The sequence below is a fragment of the Sus scrofa genome, chromosome 17 (genome assembly GCF_000003025.6).
Source record: "Sus scrofa isolate TJ Tabasco breed Duroc chromosome 17, Sscrofa11.1, whole genome shotgun sequence".
NCBI classification, from domain to species: domain Eukaryota; kingdom Metazoa; phylum Chordata; class Mammalia; order Artiodactyla; family Suidae; genus Sus; species Sus scrofa.
Genome location: NC_010459.5, coordinates 47976078 through 47991040, shown reverse-complemented (window position 1 = coordinate 47991040; position 14963 = coordinate 47976078). Strand labels below are relative to the sequence as shown.

General features: G+C 48.0%; 1 protein-coding gene and 1 long non-coding RNA gene across 6 annotated transcripts in view; one reads left to right on the top strand and one right to left on the bottom strand.

Annotated features, from left to right (window-relative positions):
• WFDC3 (WAP four-disulfide core domain 3) overlaps window positions 1-14963 on the top strand; it is an 18667-nt gene extending 3704 nt beyond the window's left edge. For 2 of the 5 annotated variants that reach the window (XM_001928785.4, XM_013985427.2), the window contains 3 exons: window positions 12336-12539; window positions 13191-13376; window positions 14748-14963. In XM_001928785.4, coding sequence (XP_001928820.2) covers window positions 12401-12539; window positions 13191-13376; window positions 14748-14764 — 342 coding nt within the window. In that variant the 5' untranslated portion in view covers window positions 12336-12400 and the 3' untranslated portion in view covers window positions 14765-14963. The remainder of the gene's footprint in view (window positions 1-12335; window positions 12540-13190; window positions 13377-14747) is intronic. The other 3 variants (XM_013985426.2, XM_003134474.3, XM_005672974.2) reach the window with 2 other exon arrangements.
• LOC110257454 lies at window positions 3534-4214 on the bottom strand. Its single transcript, XR_002340062.1, has 2 exons — window positions 4027-4214; window positions 3534-3907 (listed from the first exon to the last, which is right to left on the bottom strand). It is a non-coding gene; the product is annotated as an uncharacterized LOC110257454 (long non-coding RNA).

The following is a 14963-nucleotide window of genomic DNA, read 5'->3' as shown; positions in this document are numbered from 1 at the left end:
TTACTGTGCCACAGCAGGAACTCCGAGGGTTAAGTTTTTTATTTTATTTTTTTTGAGGGGGTTAAGGTTTTTAAATGAGAATAATCGTTTGTACCTCATAGACTTGTTGTGAGGATCAAATGGGAGGTTCCTGGCACACAAGGAACATCAGTAAGTGTCACAGTGTGAGTGTTACTGTTCTTGTTGTTGTGGTCTCTTTGCTTTAGCACCAGGGCCCAGAATCTTAAATGAACCCCAGGGTGTCCTTCCTTTGATTTCCCCTTTTGCCATACTAGTGGGTGCCACCAGGTTCCATTATCTCTTTTTGTGTGTGACTCTTTTGCTTTTCCTCCCTACAGCAGAGAGGAAAGGAGAATGTCCCAAGGTTGTTAGGAGACAATCCTTTTTAAAGAATTGTCTTTGAGCTTTATTGAGGTTATTTCCCCCTTTTTTGGGGGGGGCGGGCACACCCATGGCATGTTTATCCCCAGACCAGTGTTTGAACTGGCACCACAGTTGAGACCTGCGCCAGTGCCAGATCCTTAACCCACCGTGCCACAAGGGAACTTCAGGAAGCAATCCCATTTAATTTAACTTAATTTAATTTAATTTTTTCATTTTAGGACCATACCCACAGCATCTGGAAGTCCCCAGGCTAGGGGTCAAATCAGAGCTGTAGCTGCCGGCATATGCCATAGCCACTGCAACTGGGGATCCGAGCAGCATCTGTGACCTACACCACAGCTCATGGCAACGCCAGATCCCCCACCCACTGAGCGAGGCCAGGGATCAAACCCACATCTTCATGGATACTAGTCAGATTTGTTTCCACTGCACCACAACAAGAACTCCCCAAGAAACAATTCTATTTTTTTTTTTTTTTGGCTTTTTAGTGCTGCACCCATGGCATATGGAGGTTCCCAGACTAGGGGTCTAATTGGAGCTACAGCTGGGAAACAATCCAATTTTAAAAGGTTCATCACTAATGAAATGTGTCCAAGTATGAAGAAATACTGACAAATCCAGCAAAGTAGTAGGATATAAGATCAACATTCAGAAATCAGTCGCATTTCTGTACACTAAGAATGAAATATTAGAAAAGGAATGCAAAAATACAATACCTTTTAAAATTGCACCCCCAAAAATCAAATACCTGGGAATAAACCTCACCAAGGAGGTGAAAGACTTATATGCTGAAAACTATAAAACAATAATCAAGGAAATTAAAGAGGATTCAAAGAAATGGAAAGATATTACATGCTCCAGGATTGGAAAAATTAATATTGCAAAAATGGCCATACTGTCCAAAGCAATCTACAGATTAAATGCAATCCCTATCAAATTACCCATGACATTTTTCACAGAACTAGAACAAACAATCCAAAAATGTATATGGAACCACAGAAGACTCAGAATTGCCAAAGCAATCCTGAGGAACAAAAACCAAGCAGGAGGCATAACTCTTCCAGACTTCAAGGAATATTACAGAGCCACAGTAATTAAGACAGTGTGGTACTGTCACCAAAACAGACATACAGACCAAAGGAACAGAATAGAGAACCCAGAAATAAACCCAGACACTTAGCATCAATTAATCTTTGACAAAGAAGGCCAGAATATAAAATTGGAAAAAGTCTCTTCAGCAAGTGGTGCTGGAAAAACTGCACAGCTGCAGGTAAATCAATGAAACTGGAACCCACCCTCACACCATGCACAAAAATAAACTCAAAATGGCTTAAAGCTTAAACGTGAGACAAGACACCATCAAACTCCTAGAAGAGAACATAGGCAAAACATTCTCTGACATCAGCCTTACAATTGTTTTCTCATGTCAGTCTCCCAAGGCAACAGAAATAAAAGCAAATATAAACCAATGGGACCTAATCAAACTGACAAGCTTTTGCACAGTGAAGGAAACTATAAACAAAACAAAACAAAAAGACAACTTACAAAATGGAAGAAAATAGTTTCAAATGATGCAACTGACAAGGGCTTAATCTCTAAAATATACAAACAACTTATATGACTCAACAGCAAAAAAGCCAACAACCCAACTGAAAAATGGGCAGGAGTTCCTGTCATTGCGCAGCAGAAAGAAATCCGACTAGGAACCATGAGGTTGCAGGTTCGATCCCTGGCCTTGCTCAGTGGGTTAAGGATCCAGTGTTGCCATGAGCTGTGGTGTAGATCACAGATATGGCTAGGATCTGGTGTTGCTGCGGCTCTGGCATAGGCTGGTGGCTACAGCTCTGATTAGGCCCCTAGCCTGGGAGCCTCCATATGCCTCAGGTTCAGCTCTAAAAAAAAAAAAAAAAAAGAAAAATGGGCAAAAGACATGTATAGACATTTCTCCAAAGAAGATATACAGATGGCTAACAAGCACATGAAAGAATGCTCAACATCACTGATTATTAGAGAAATGCAAATCAAAACCTCTATGAGGTACCACCTCACACCAGTCAGAATGGCCATCATTAATAAGTTCACAAATAACAAATGCTGGAGGGGGTGTGGAGAAAAGGGAACCCTCCTGCACTGTTGGTGGGAATATAAACTGGTACAACCACTATGGAAAACAGTATGGAGGTACTTTAGAAAACTATATATAGAATTACCATATGACCCAGAAATTCCACTCTTGGGCATATATCTGGACAAAACTTTCCTGGAAAAAGACACATGCACACATATGTTTATTGTGGCTCTCTTTACAATAGCCGAGACATGGAAACAACCTAAATGTCCATTGACAGATGAATGGATTAAGAAGATATGGTATATATACCCAATGGCATACTACTCAGCCATAAAAAAGAACAAAATGCCATTTGCAGCAGCATGTATGGAACTAGTGGCTCTCATACTCAGTGAAGTGAGAAAGAGAAAGACAAATACCAAATGATATCACTTATATCTGGAATCTTATATAAAGCACAAACGAATCTTTCCACAGAAAAGAAATTCATGGACATGGAGAACAGACATGTGGTTGCAAAGGGGGAGGGGGAGGGAGCAGGATGGACTGGGAATTTGGGGTTAATGGATGCAAACTATTGCCTTTGGAATGGGTAAGCAATGAGATCCTGCTGTGTAGCACTGGGAACTATATCTAGTCACTTATGATGGAGCATGATAATGTGAGACAAAGAAGGTATATATGTATGTGTGACTGGGTCACCTTGCTGTGCAGTAGAAAATTGACAGAACACTGTAAACCAGTTATAATGAAAAAAGTTATTTAAAAAATACTGTTCAGGAGTCCCCATGTGGATTAGGGGGTTAAGGATCTGGTGGTGTCAGCATGCCATGGGTGCCGTCAAAAAAGAAAAAAAAAAAAAAAAGGACTGGTAAAGCAGCCCCACTCCATGCCTCATCCTCTGTTTGGCCTGCTTGTTTCTCAGGCACATGCCATCTTATTCTTGGTTTTAACTTTGCTTTGAAAAACAATAATTAAGTGCCTTCCATATTCTTAGAACTTTTCTAAAACATATATATATATATACACACATGTACAAAGGATACCCAAACCGTAATGAATTGTGGTCTGTGGTCTAGGCAGGCAGGGGAAGCTGCCAGAAGGGAAATCTCAGCATCCCTTTATTTATAGGCAGATTCGAAAGCTGTTGGGTAATTCCCAGTTGCCATAGTCACTTGTAGGGCTCTCTATTCAAATCTCAGCTCCAAGTTCTGTAAAGAGAGCAAAACGGAATCTCCCCAGGGACGGCCATCGTCTGTGGGACACGTGTCCTGTGTTGTTCTGGCTCTGGTAGATGGATTTCTTCTGCCCCTTACAAAGTCCCCATGACTGAAGTCTCCATTTATACATCATTTCTTCAACAACCATATATTGACTGTTTACTAGTTGCCAGATCCAGGGATGGGTTCTGGGTATATTCTGGGGGATGTCCGGCTGCATGGAACTCCTAGTCTAGTGGGAGAGAAAGAGATTTAACAAATAAGCATGTAAATATGGATAGTATTTCAAATATGGTAAGGACACGAAATAAAATGAAAGGGGGCTGAGAGAGAGAATAACTCGGGACTCACTTTAGATCGGGTGCTCGTGGAAGGCCAGGCTCAGAGAGTGACATTTAACCCGCAACCTGGGGTTGAGGTCAGCCAGGTGAAGGGTGTGGTGAACATTCCAGAGCGAGTGCCATGGTCTTGAGAAGGATCTTGCCACATTTGGGAAACAGAAGGAAAGCCAATACGGTTCGAAGGAGGGAGAAAATTAATCCAGGTAGCCTAGGAAGGGGGTCGTGGGGATGGAGAAAAGGCTGCCCAGTTGAGAAGATGGAGGTAGAAGTGACAGAACTTTCTGCTCGCTTCCTTGCCTCCTCCTCGATTCCCTTGAGAGGGTCCCCAAAGGTATTATACATTAGGAGTCGTCTAGTGGCTCAGCGGGGTAAGGATCTGCCATTGTCACCGCTGTGGCTCTGGTTACAGCTGTGGTGCAGGTTCGATCCCCGGCCTGGGAACTTCTGCATGCTGAGTGCCGCCAAAAAAAAAAAAAGAGAGAGAGAGAAAGAAAGAAATTGGTGATGTGTCTCTTGGCTGGCCCCTTCTCATTTTTCTTTTGTTTCAGTATTTTCATGGCTACTTTTGCTTGTTTGTACTTCCAAATATATTTTATAATCATATTGTATATCCCCTCCTCCCCCCAGTACTGAGGCTACTTTTATTGGAGAGTTGTTGGATGTATAAATTAACTTAGGGAGCACTGACTTTTTTTTTTTTTTGGGAGAATTGACATTTTCATAGTAATAAATTTTTTGGGGGGGTCATGTCCGTGGCATGCGAAGATTCTGGGGCCAGGGATCAAACCTGTGCCACGGCAGTGACAGCACTGGATCCTTAACCTGCTGAGCCACCAAGAAATGTCTCTTTGTTATCTCAAATGGGGTCTTACACTGTGTTTTCCATTATAGTTTTTTTTCTTTATTTTTAGGGCCACACCCACAGCATATGGAGGTTCCCAGGCTAGGGGTTGAAATCTGCTGGCCTACACCACAGCCACAGCAACGCAGGATCCAAGGTGCATCTGGGACCTATACCACAGCTCATGGCAACCCTGGATCCTTTAACCCACTGAGTGAGGCCAGGGATCGAACTCGCATCTTCATGGATGCTAGTCAGGTACAGTTCTCCTGAGCCACGCTGGGAACTCCATGTTTTTTAAAGGCAATGGAACCATTCTCTCATCTGAGTACATGTGTGGCAGCATATTACAGTGAAAAGGCCTAGATTTGGTGGTCAGAGCCCTGGGTTCAACCCTGAGCCTCACCAGTCACTGGCCTGTGGGTCCCTGGTTAAGTCTGCTTCTCTGAGCCTCAGTTCCCTTCTCTGTAAAAGTAGGAAGGAGAAACCTCAGAAGTTGTTGTCATGATTCAGAGTATGTACAGTGTTCAGCTCCTATGGAACATTAGCTCCCTTTTTTAAAAATTAATGAATTTATTACATTTATAGTTGTGCAATGATCATCACAATCCAATTTCATAACATTTTCATCCCGCAACCCCCAGCCGATCCCCCCACCCTCCAGCCTCTCTCCTTTGGAAACCATAAGTTTTTCAAAGTCTGTGAGTCAGTATCCGTTCTGCAAAGAAGTTCATTCTGTCCTTTTTTCAGATTCCACATGTCAGTGAAAGCATTTGATGTTGGTGTCTCATTTTCTGGCTGACTTCACTTAGCATGATAATTTCTAGGTCCATCCATGTTGCTAAAAATGCTGTTATTTCATTCCTTTTAATGGCTGAGTAATATTCCATTGTGTGTATGTACCACATCTTCTTGATCCACTCCTCTTTTTGATGGACATTTAGGTTGTTTCCATGTCTTGGCTATTAAAAATAGTGCTGCAATGAACATCGGAGTACATGTGTCTTTGTGAGTCATGGCTTTCTCTGGATAGATGCCCAGGAGTGGGATTGCTGGATCAAATGGTAGTTCTATTTTTTAGTTTTCTGAGGCATCTCCATACTGTTTTCCACAGTGATTGCACCAAAAACATTAGCTCCCTTCACCTTGCCTCCTAGAGCGGCCTTCATCAGGAGTACAGTTTTGTTTGTTTTTGGCCACAGCGTGCAGTGGCTTGATGTGGGATCTCAGTTCCCAGAGCAGGGAGTAACCCAAGGCCACAGTGGTGAAAGTGCTGAATCCTAACTACTAGACTACTAGGGAACTCCCAGGAATACAGTGTCTAACCAGCCCCTTTATCAGGAGAATCAGGATCATTTTCTCTTCCCTTGGTCACGTCAGCTCTCAGATGGGAGGGGCTTTCCTTCCAGCCACTCCTCCCCAGGTCACAGGCCCTTTCCCCTCTGTCTGTGGCTGGCTTCGGCAGCTCCCTTGGGCAGCCTGCCCATAACGGAGAATAGAGGGCTGTCCTCCTTGCCAGGACTCTTGAGGTCCAACTCTGGAACCAGAGCCTGGCAATCTGTCTCACGCGATTACTCACTGTCAGCTCGTGGGGCCTGGCACAATCTTCCCAGTGTTTGAAGGTGATGGCTGAATGGCCTTGGGGCTGAGGGTGAGGCTGGCACTCAGGCCAGGCACCTCTGTGAGCTGTTCTGGGCCCTGGCCAGCCAGCCCAGGCAGGGCTTCCTCTTTCCTTTGAGCCAGGCAGGCTAGAACAGGGACCTCCCTGAGATCTCCTGGAGCCCCCTGGTCCAGAGGGTTCCTAATCTGGTGGGAAGTGATATTGGCTGCTGGGTTATTAGTTAATTACTTTTCTCTGGCTCCAGTCCTGGGGAGGAGGGCTGGGCCACTCACCCAGCAGGACTGGCTGCTCTTCTCCTTCCGGCTCTGAACACTTTCTGCTTTCTTTTAGCCCTGATTTGCCAGAGCTTTACTGAGGCCTGTGCTGTCTGTTTGATAAGTAAGGTGGACAGTTGGCATGGTGCCTGAGGGCACAGGGCACATCCTGGGACCTGCTCCCCTGAGGCAGTTCTGGTCTTAGCGTGGGTGGGTCTGAATCCTGGCTCCTCTGCTCTCTTACTATGTGGCCTTGGGCAAGGGTTTTCTGTCTTTTTTTTTTTTTTTTTTTTTTGGTCTTTTTAGGGCTGCACCCACAGCATATGGAAGTTCCCAGGTTAGGGGTCTAATTGGAGCTACAGCTGCTGGCCTACGCCACAGCAACACAGGATCCGAGCTGCATCTGCGATCTACACCACAGCTCACTGCAATGCCAGATCCCTGACCCGCTGAGTGAGGCCAGGGATCAAACCTGCATCCTCATGGATACTAGCCAGGTTCTTAACCTACTGAGCCACAGTGGGAGCTCCTGGGCAAGTTTTTTTCATCTCTCTGAACCTCACTTTTATCATCCTTAAAATGGAGATAAGGATATTTATCTCCTAGGGTGGTAACACAGTGTCCGTCCATTTGGGCTGGTGTAACAGAGTACCATGGACTAGGTGGCTTCTAAACAACAGTAATTTCTTTTTTCAGACAAAAACAAAAACAAAAACAAAACAAACAAACAAAAACAAAAAACAAAACCCAAAAAGAGCACTCTGCTGATGTGTGAAGAATGGACAGGGGAGGGCAGTAGATGACAGGCCAGTTAAGGGGCCCTGGTGGCAGGCAGGGCTGGGACCAGGGTAGGGCAGTGACAGAGCAGATGTGGAAAAGTGGCAGACGTGTAGCACTTTTGAAGGTGGAGCTGACTGGACTGGGGAAAGAAGTTAGCAGAAGTGGGTGCTGAGGAAGAGGAAGTGTTAAGAAGGGTGCTGGGTGAGAGCGGTCCTCTGTACAGAGCAGGGGACAACTCTGAGAGAGGGAGGATCTGGAGTGAAGATCCAGACCATGGCCTAAGACTTGTCCCCTTTGGCTTCCGCATGGCCCCCTCCCATTGTGTGGAAGTTGACTCTCCTTCATCCCCCGGGCCCCCGTGTTTTGCTTCTTACAGTGTGGGCATTATGTCCTTTGTATGGACTGATGGTCTGGGCTCCCTGTGTGTGGGGGGTCGCCTTTTCCTGAAACCTCACTGCTGGTTGTACAGCAGAGTTACCACAGCAGGCCTGAGATTGATCTCAGAAAGGCCTGCTCACAACATCACCTTGGCTGGCTTCTGGGCATTTGGATTTTGAGAAGGTTCCTACCACCCTAACCAATAAGAGTGGTACGTGCCAGGCAGAGAGTGTCCATGTGACCAGTCCCCAGGAAGAACCTGGAGTCACTAATGAGCTTCCCTGGTACAGGGCACTCGGCACGTGTTGTCACAGCTCCGTGCTGGAGGGACAAAGTGCATCCTGGGAGACTCCCCTGGGAGACGGCTCTTGGAAGCTTGTGCCTGATTCCTTTGGACTTTGCCTCATGGACCTCTTCCCTCTGATGATTGTGCTTTGTGAATTTTTTTTTTTTTTTTCTGCTCCTTGGCATATGGAGGTCAAGGGCAGCCAGGGATGACTTCCGAGCCTCAGTTGCAACCTACCCCGGGGAATTGAATCCTCATCCTGGTGCTGCAGAGACGCCGCCAATTCCATTGTGCCACAGCGGGAATTCCTGCTTTGTGTTTGGGGGCTGTAATAAATCATGGCCATGCGTACAACTGTGTGCCAAGCTCTGTGAGTCCTAGTGAATGCCCGAACCTAGGAGTTGTCCTGGGGGCTCTGGACACACTGGTTTATAAGTTTCCCCAACCTCTTAAACAGTCAACCACGATCTTCTTTTGTGGCAGAATTGAGCTGAATGTCACCGTTGATTTGTCTTTGATCCTTGTGGGAACGGAGGGGATCATAACGATGTGGGTTAAAGGGCACTAGACTGGGAGTTCCCGCTGTGGCCAGTATCCAGAGCACGTGGGTTTGATACCTGGCCTTGCTCAGTGGGTTAAGGATCCCGCGTTGCCAAGAGCTGTGGTGTAGGTCGAAGACGAGGCTTGGATCCCATGTTGCTGTGGCTGTGGCTTAGGTTTGACCCAATTCTGTGACCAGTCCCTCCTATTTCTACATGTCTGTCTGTCTATTTACAAGAGAAGGGAAGTGGGTTTGAGGGCTCAGAAGGACCTTCTTGGCCTAAAAAGTTTTGAAATTTCACATTTCTGCCATGTCCTTCCCTAGCGGAAGTTTGGAACTGGGGCAACGGTAAAGACAAAGTGTGAGGAGTTCCTAGGCTTCAGCTTCTTGTTCTACTTTATTCTTTTCTTTTCTTTTTATGGCCGTGCTTGCAGGATATGGAAGTTCCCAAGTCTGGGATCAAATCGGAGCTGGAGCTGCTGGCCTGCGCCACAGCCACAGCAACACGGATCTTTAACCCACTGAGTGAGGCCAGGGATCAAACACCCATCCTTACGGACATTCTATTGGGTTCTTAACCCATTGAACCACAACAGGTCTCCTTTTTTGGTGAGAGCTTGAGATCTTGGCATTGGGGTGTATCTGGAGGCTAGGGATGGCTATCTGGCTATCGTTCCTATTTCTTAGTCTCATTCCTGCTAAGATAACTGTGAGGTGACAGGAAACCGTGTGATTTGAGGAACTGAGCTTATCTAGCCTGCTGAAGCCAAGACAGTGAAAGGCAAAGGATGTCTAAAGGGATTGGCACGAGCCATGTTTTTGCCAGGTCTCTGGGGCTAGGAAAAGGACCAGTGGAAACAGATTTCTCATTCCTAAGTCTGTCTAGCTTATGTAAGGATGGCACGGCCTTCCTTGGAGAGAGTGAGGCCCCTTTAATTCCAGCTGTTCAAGCTGAGAGTCAGGGATTGTTTGGCAGGAATTCAAGCATCAGACAGGTGGTCGGACTGGGTAAGCCTGCTGGGCACTGGTCCCAGGGGATGGGCTCTGACCCTCCGGGCTTCAGCCTTTCCTCCAAGGGTCCTTTCATGGCTTTGAATAGTTGACAAACCTCAGGGGCCTCAGGGAAGCCAGGTCTGGGGGGCAGTAGAGCTTTGATCTCTGTGCCTGGTCCTGGGATGAGGGTGAGAAGGTCAAGTGCTCCTGGCATTGGTTACTTCGGAATCGGGCACAGCAAAATGGTGACACCTGAGACGTGTTCTCTAGGCCTCTGTTCTCTAGGGGACAACGTGTAACTCCATGAGAAGTTTCTGTTGCGGGTTTTTCTCCCAACCACGGAGATTTTTTTTATTCCCAGCCTTCTCAACTATGGGATAAAAGGCTTTGTTCTTTGTTAAATGGATTTTAGTATTTGGCAAAGAGGTGGGGACATAAATCTGGTGGTTACAGTAACCATATTTTCTGAAGACACATAGTTGTGACACCATCTAACGGTGGCGTCAACTACTTGAAATAGGGGCTATTTAGGAAAATCCTAGGAGGGCCAGGTTATTCTATTTAGTAGTAGAATAACCTGGAACACAGCTGCGAGTGTTCTCCTTGGAATCCAACATGCTGGACTTCCTGGAGCCAGCCATGTACAATCGAAGGTATACGTTCCTTCTCAGAGGCCGTGGGCCAGTCCTGCTGTGGTTTTCTACAGAGCCTTTCATTGCTCTGTCATTTTCTCCTCCACTTACTTGAACTAAACACTGAGAGGAATGAATCGTGGCGAGTGGGTTTGGTTTGGATGTGACTTGTTGGGTGTGCCTGATCCCGAGGACCTGGCCTGTGGCCCACATGTTTTAAGGATGGGGTAGTAGAAAGAGTGCTTCATTGCAAACCAAGAGGCCGTTTGATCCTGCTTGGCCACTGACTCACTCTGCAGTTCGGGGCCAACCCCTTCTCTTCCCTGAATTTCATTGTCTTCCTAGGGGCCGAAAAAGGGCACATCACGAATGTGTTTGGCTACGTGCTGCAGCCAAAAATGAACCCAACAGGATTCTTCTTTCTCACATATCGAGGTCCTGAAGTTAGCACCAGGGCTGGTATGGTGGCGCCACCCTGAGGCTATTTCTCTCTTTCTCCTTTGCAATTCTTGACTTTGTCCTCTTACTGGTTTCCTCCTGGTGGAAAGAAGGCTGCTCTGATTCCCTGTCTGTCTTTGGACTGGAAGAAGAAAGAAGCAGGAGGGCAGTTGGACAGGTGTATTCCATGAATCAACAATGCAAAAAATGTCCCAGTTTATGTCTTAATTTGTGGTCACTGCTAGTTATAAGGGGATATGGGGAAAGCAAATCATTTTAGCTGGCTGGGCTCATTGCCTCTCAGAAAAAGCCTGGTGTTCTATTAACAAGTGTTTCAGTTATCTATTGTCCCATAACAAACCATCCCCAAACGTAGGGCTTAACACAACAACAGTTCACTCTTTCTCAGAGTTGTGTGGGTTGGCCGGGCTTGGCCAGGCAGGTTCTTATACCCAGGGGCATAGCTCAGGTCCCTCATGCAGGCGGGAGCTTGGTGGCAAGCCCACTGTGGCTGGAATGTCCACATGACCCCTTCTCCTCCAAGTTCTCTCTCTGGGGGCATCTCATCACTCTGCAGTCCAGCCCAAGCTGCTTTATAGCATGGTGGCTGGTTTCCAAGTGGGAGGGTTCTAAGGGGACAAGCCCCACTTTGCAAGTGTTGATCAAGCCTCGGCTTGCACCACCCTTGCTGATGTCCTATCGGTCAAAGCAATTCACCCTGTCAAGCCCGGGGACAGCATGGGAGGGGGCTACCCAAGGGCATGAATTCCAGCAGCTACTTGTGTTGGTGCTGACCTCAGTAAGCAAGGAGGGAGGGTGATGGGGGGTGGAGACTAAGATGTTTGCCACGATGTGTTAGACCTCAGCCGTGCTTTTCAAACTGTGAGTCTGAAAATTGATTTCGTATTTTATGGCCAACATTAAAAAAGGAAATAGAGGAGTTCCCATTGTGGCTCAGTGCTTATCAAATCCGACTAGGAACCATGAGGTTGCGGGTTCGATCCCTGACCTTGGCCAGTGGGTTAAGGATCCAGCATGGCCGTGAGCTGTGGTGTAGGTCACAGACACGGCTCGGATCTGGCATTGCTGTGGCTGTGGTGTAGGCCGGCAGCTGCAGCTCCAATTGGACCCCTAGCCTGGGAACCTCCATATGCTGCGGGTGTGGCCCTAGAAAAAGACAAAAAAAATAAAGAAAGAAGAAAAAGAAATAGAATATGAAGGATCAGCATTGCATATAATATATGTATGGACAGAAATATGTACATTCTGGGAGTTCCTATTGTGGTTCAGTGGAAACAAACCTGTCTAGTATCCATGAGGACGAGGGTTCAATCCCTGGCCCCACTCAGTGGGTTAAGGATCTGGTGTTGCTGTGGCTGTGGCGTAGGCCAGCAGCTGCAGCTTCAATTCGGCCTCTAGTCTGGGAACTTTCATACACCATGGGTGCAGCCATAAAAAGCACACCCCCCCAAAAAAGAAAAAAAATATGTACATTCTGAACATACATATGAATTAAATTCACATGGGACACAATGGAAGATGTATTTGTGCTCAGAGTCCCAATAAAGACAATGGGAAGAGCCGGGCTTGAGCACCTCTGGGCCCCAGTGCTGTGATTCTATGGCAGAGTTTGGCGGTGAATGTCCTACTGACCCCCTACCGTGTGAAGAGCTGTGTGATGGGGATGCGTCCTGTCCCCAGGGACATAAATGCTGCAGTACTGGCTGTGGCCACGCCTGCCGTGGAGACATTAAGGGAGGTATGTCGGCTCTTTGGGGAAGAAATCCTCGAATGCTCCTTGGGTCCCAGAGGTGGTTTGGGAGGGAGCTGTCCGTGGCCTTCTCTTTCTCTTTGTGGGAAGAGTCAGGGTTTTCATCCTTCCAGTCCTCCTAGCCCCTGAAGCCAAAGCAACCCTCCTCCCAGGGCCGAGGGGCCTGCCCATGTTGGCCCCTGTGATCATATGTCACAGACCAGAATCCCCTTCTAGGCAGTAAGGGCCTAGAGGTGGTCAGAGTGGCGTGGCTCCTGGGGAAGGTCTTTCTGTTAGAAGTAGGATTTGATCAGAGGAAGCCAGTGTGGGCTAGTAGGAAGCCCAAGCATAGCAGCAGGTGGGGTGATGGTCTGGGAGCCTTTCTCCTTGTGCACCCCACCCAGCCCCACCCTCAAACTCACAGAGGTATCAAGCCCCAAGACACCCCTAGAGGCACCCCTGTGGGACACTGTTTGGAAAGCATTAGTCCAGATGCTTTCTCGGGCCGTGCAGGTACTCAGCTCCTCCAGCTTCAAGGTTTTCCAGCAGATCTTTGGTTGAGAGTCAGGGATTAATTCATCCGGTCTGAATTCTAGATGGGAACGTGGACTCATGGAGCCAAGCGTCCTGTCTCCATACCCATGCCTGTTTACCCCACAGGGCGGGGCGGTGACTGTCCCAACATTTTGGTGGGCCCGTGCATCGTTAGCTGCTGGGTAGACGAGAACTGCCAAGCCGGGGAAAAGTGCTGCAAGTCAGGCTGCTCCCGCTTCTGTGTCCTGTCAGTCCTGCTGACCCAGCTGGCCCCGAACCCCAACGGGACCGTCAGGTCTGATTCTGAATTTGGTGAGTACCGTCTCTGGATGTCAGTAACAATGGGTGTAACTGCTCTGTGCAAAGCACTGGCCTCGGTGCTGGGTGGGGTCTCCAGACAGTCAAGACAGTTTTTGCAGAGCTCCCGTCATGGCTCAGTGAAAACGAATCCGACTGGTATCCTTGAAGACACAGGTTTGATCCCTGGCCTTGCTCAGTGGGTTAACGATCCGGCGTTGCCGTGAGCTGTGGTGTAGGTTGCAGACGTGGCTTGGATCCCGTGTTGCGGTGGCTGTGGTGTCGGCCAGTGGCTACAGCTCTGATTCGACCCCTAGCCTGGGAACCTCCATATGCCGAGGGGGGTGGCCCTAAAAAAGGGGAAAGTTTTGGCCCTGGAGTCTAGTTGAGGAGAAAGATCGTAGGTCACAGACCAGGACCCTCCCATCGGAGTAGGCGTGGCTCCTGGGAAAGGGCCTTCTGTTAGAAGGAGGATTTGATCTGAGCCCTAAAGGCTAGGCAGGGTGTGACCAAGGAGGGTAGCACAGGGAACCTGCTGGACAAGTGGTCTAGTGACTGTCAGCAAAGGCACAGAGGGTGGAATGTATGTGGCATGTTTGGGGAGCAGGGGTGGGGCGGTGAGCCAGCGGGTAAGGGAACAGATAAGCTTTTCTTTTTTTTTTTTTTTTTTTTGTCTTTTTGCTATTTCTTTGGGCCGCTTCTGCGGCATATGGAGGTTCCCAGGCTAGGGGTCGAATCGGAGCTGTAGCCACCGGCCTACGCCAGAGCCACAGCAACTCGGGATCCGAGTCGCGTCTGCAACCTACACCACAGCTCATGGCAACGCCGGATCGTTAACCCACTGAGCAAGGGCAGGGACCAAACCCGCAACCTCATGGTTCCTAGTCGGATTCGTTAACCACTGCGCCACGACGGGAACTCCAGATAAGCTTTTTTTGGTAACAGGAAATAGAAGACTGATCACTAAGTCTTCAATGCCAGTTTATTTATTTATTTATGTAGGGCTGCAGGTGTGGCATATGGAGGTTCCCAGGCTAGGGATCTAACTGGAGCTGCAGCTGCCGGCCTACACCACAGCCACAGCAACGCCGGATCAAGCTTCATCTGTGACCTATACCACAGCTCATGGAAACACTGGATCCTTAACCCATTGATCGAGGCCAGGGATTGAATCCACATCCTCATGGTTACTAGTCGGTTTTGTAACCTCCTGAGCCACAACTTCAATACCAGTTTAGACTGGATCGTCCCTGGGAAGCAGGGAGCCATTGAAGGCTTTTGAGGGCAACCCATTTCAAACTACTCCAGGGTAAAAGGAAGAAAAAACATGTTGGGGATCTGGAGCCAGGAGGCCCAGTTGTGACCCGGTGTTTCTTTATCTTGCAGAGATCCCGGTGCCCTAGCTGTCCTGGTGTCCTGGGGGCTCGTCCGAGCAGCCGGGAAAAAATGATATCCTGGAGCTTTGGACACTTCCAGAGACTTGCCTGGCCCTCTCTTCTCTGTTTCTGCTCCTGCTGCTGCCCTGAGCATAGGAAACACAGCCCCGGGCTTGGGCAGTGGGTGTGCAGTGGTGCTTTTCCCCAATAAAGGCTCGTGCTGATC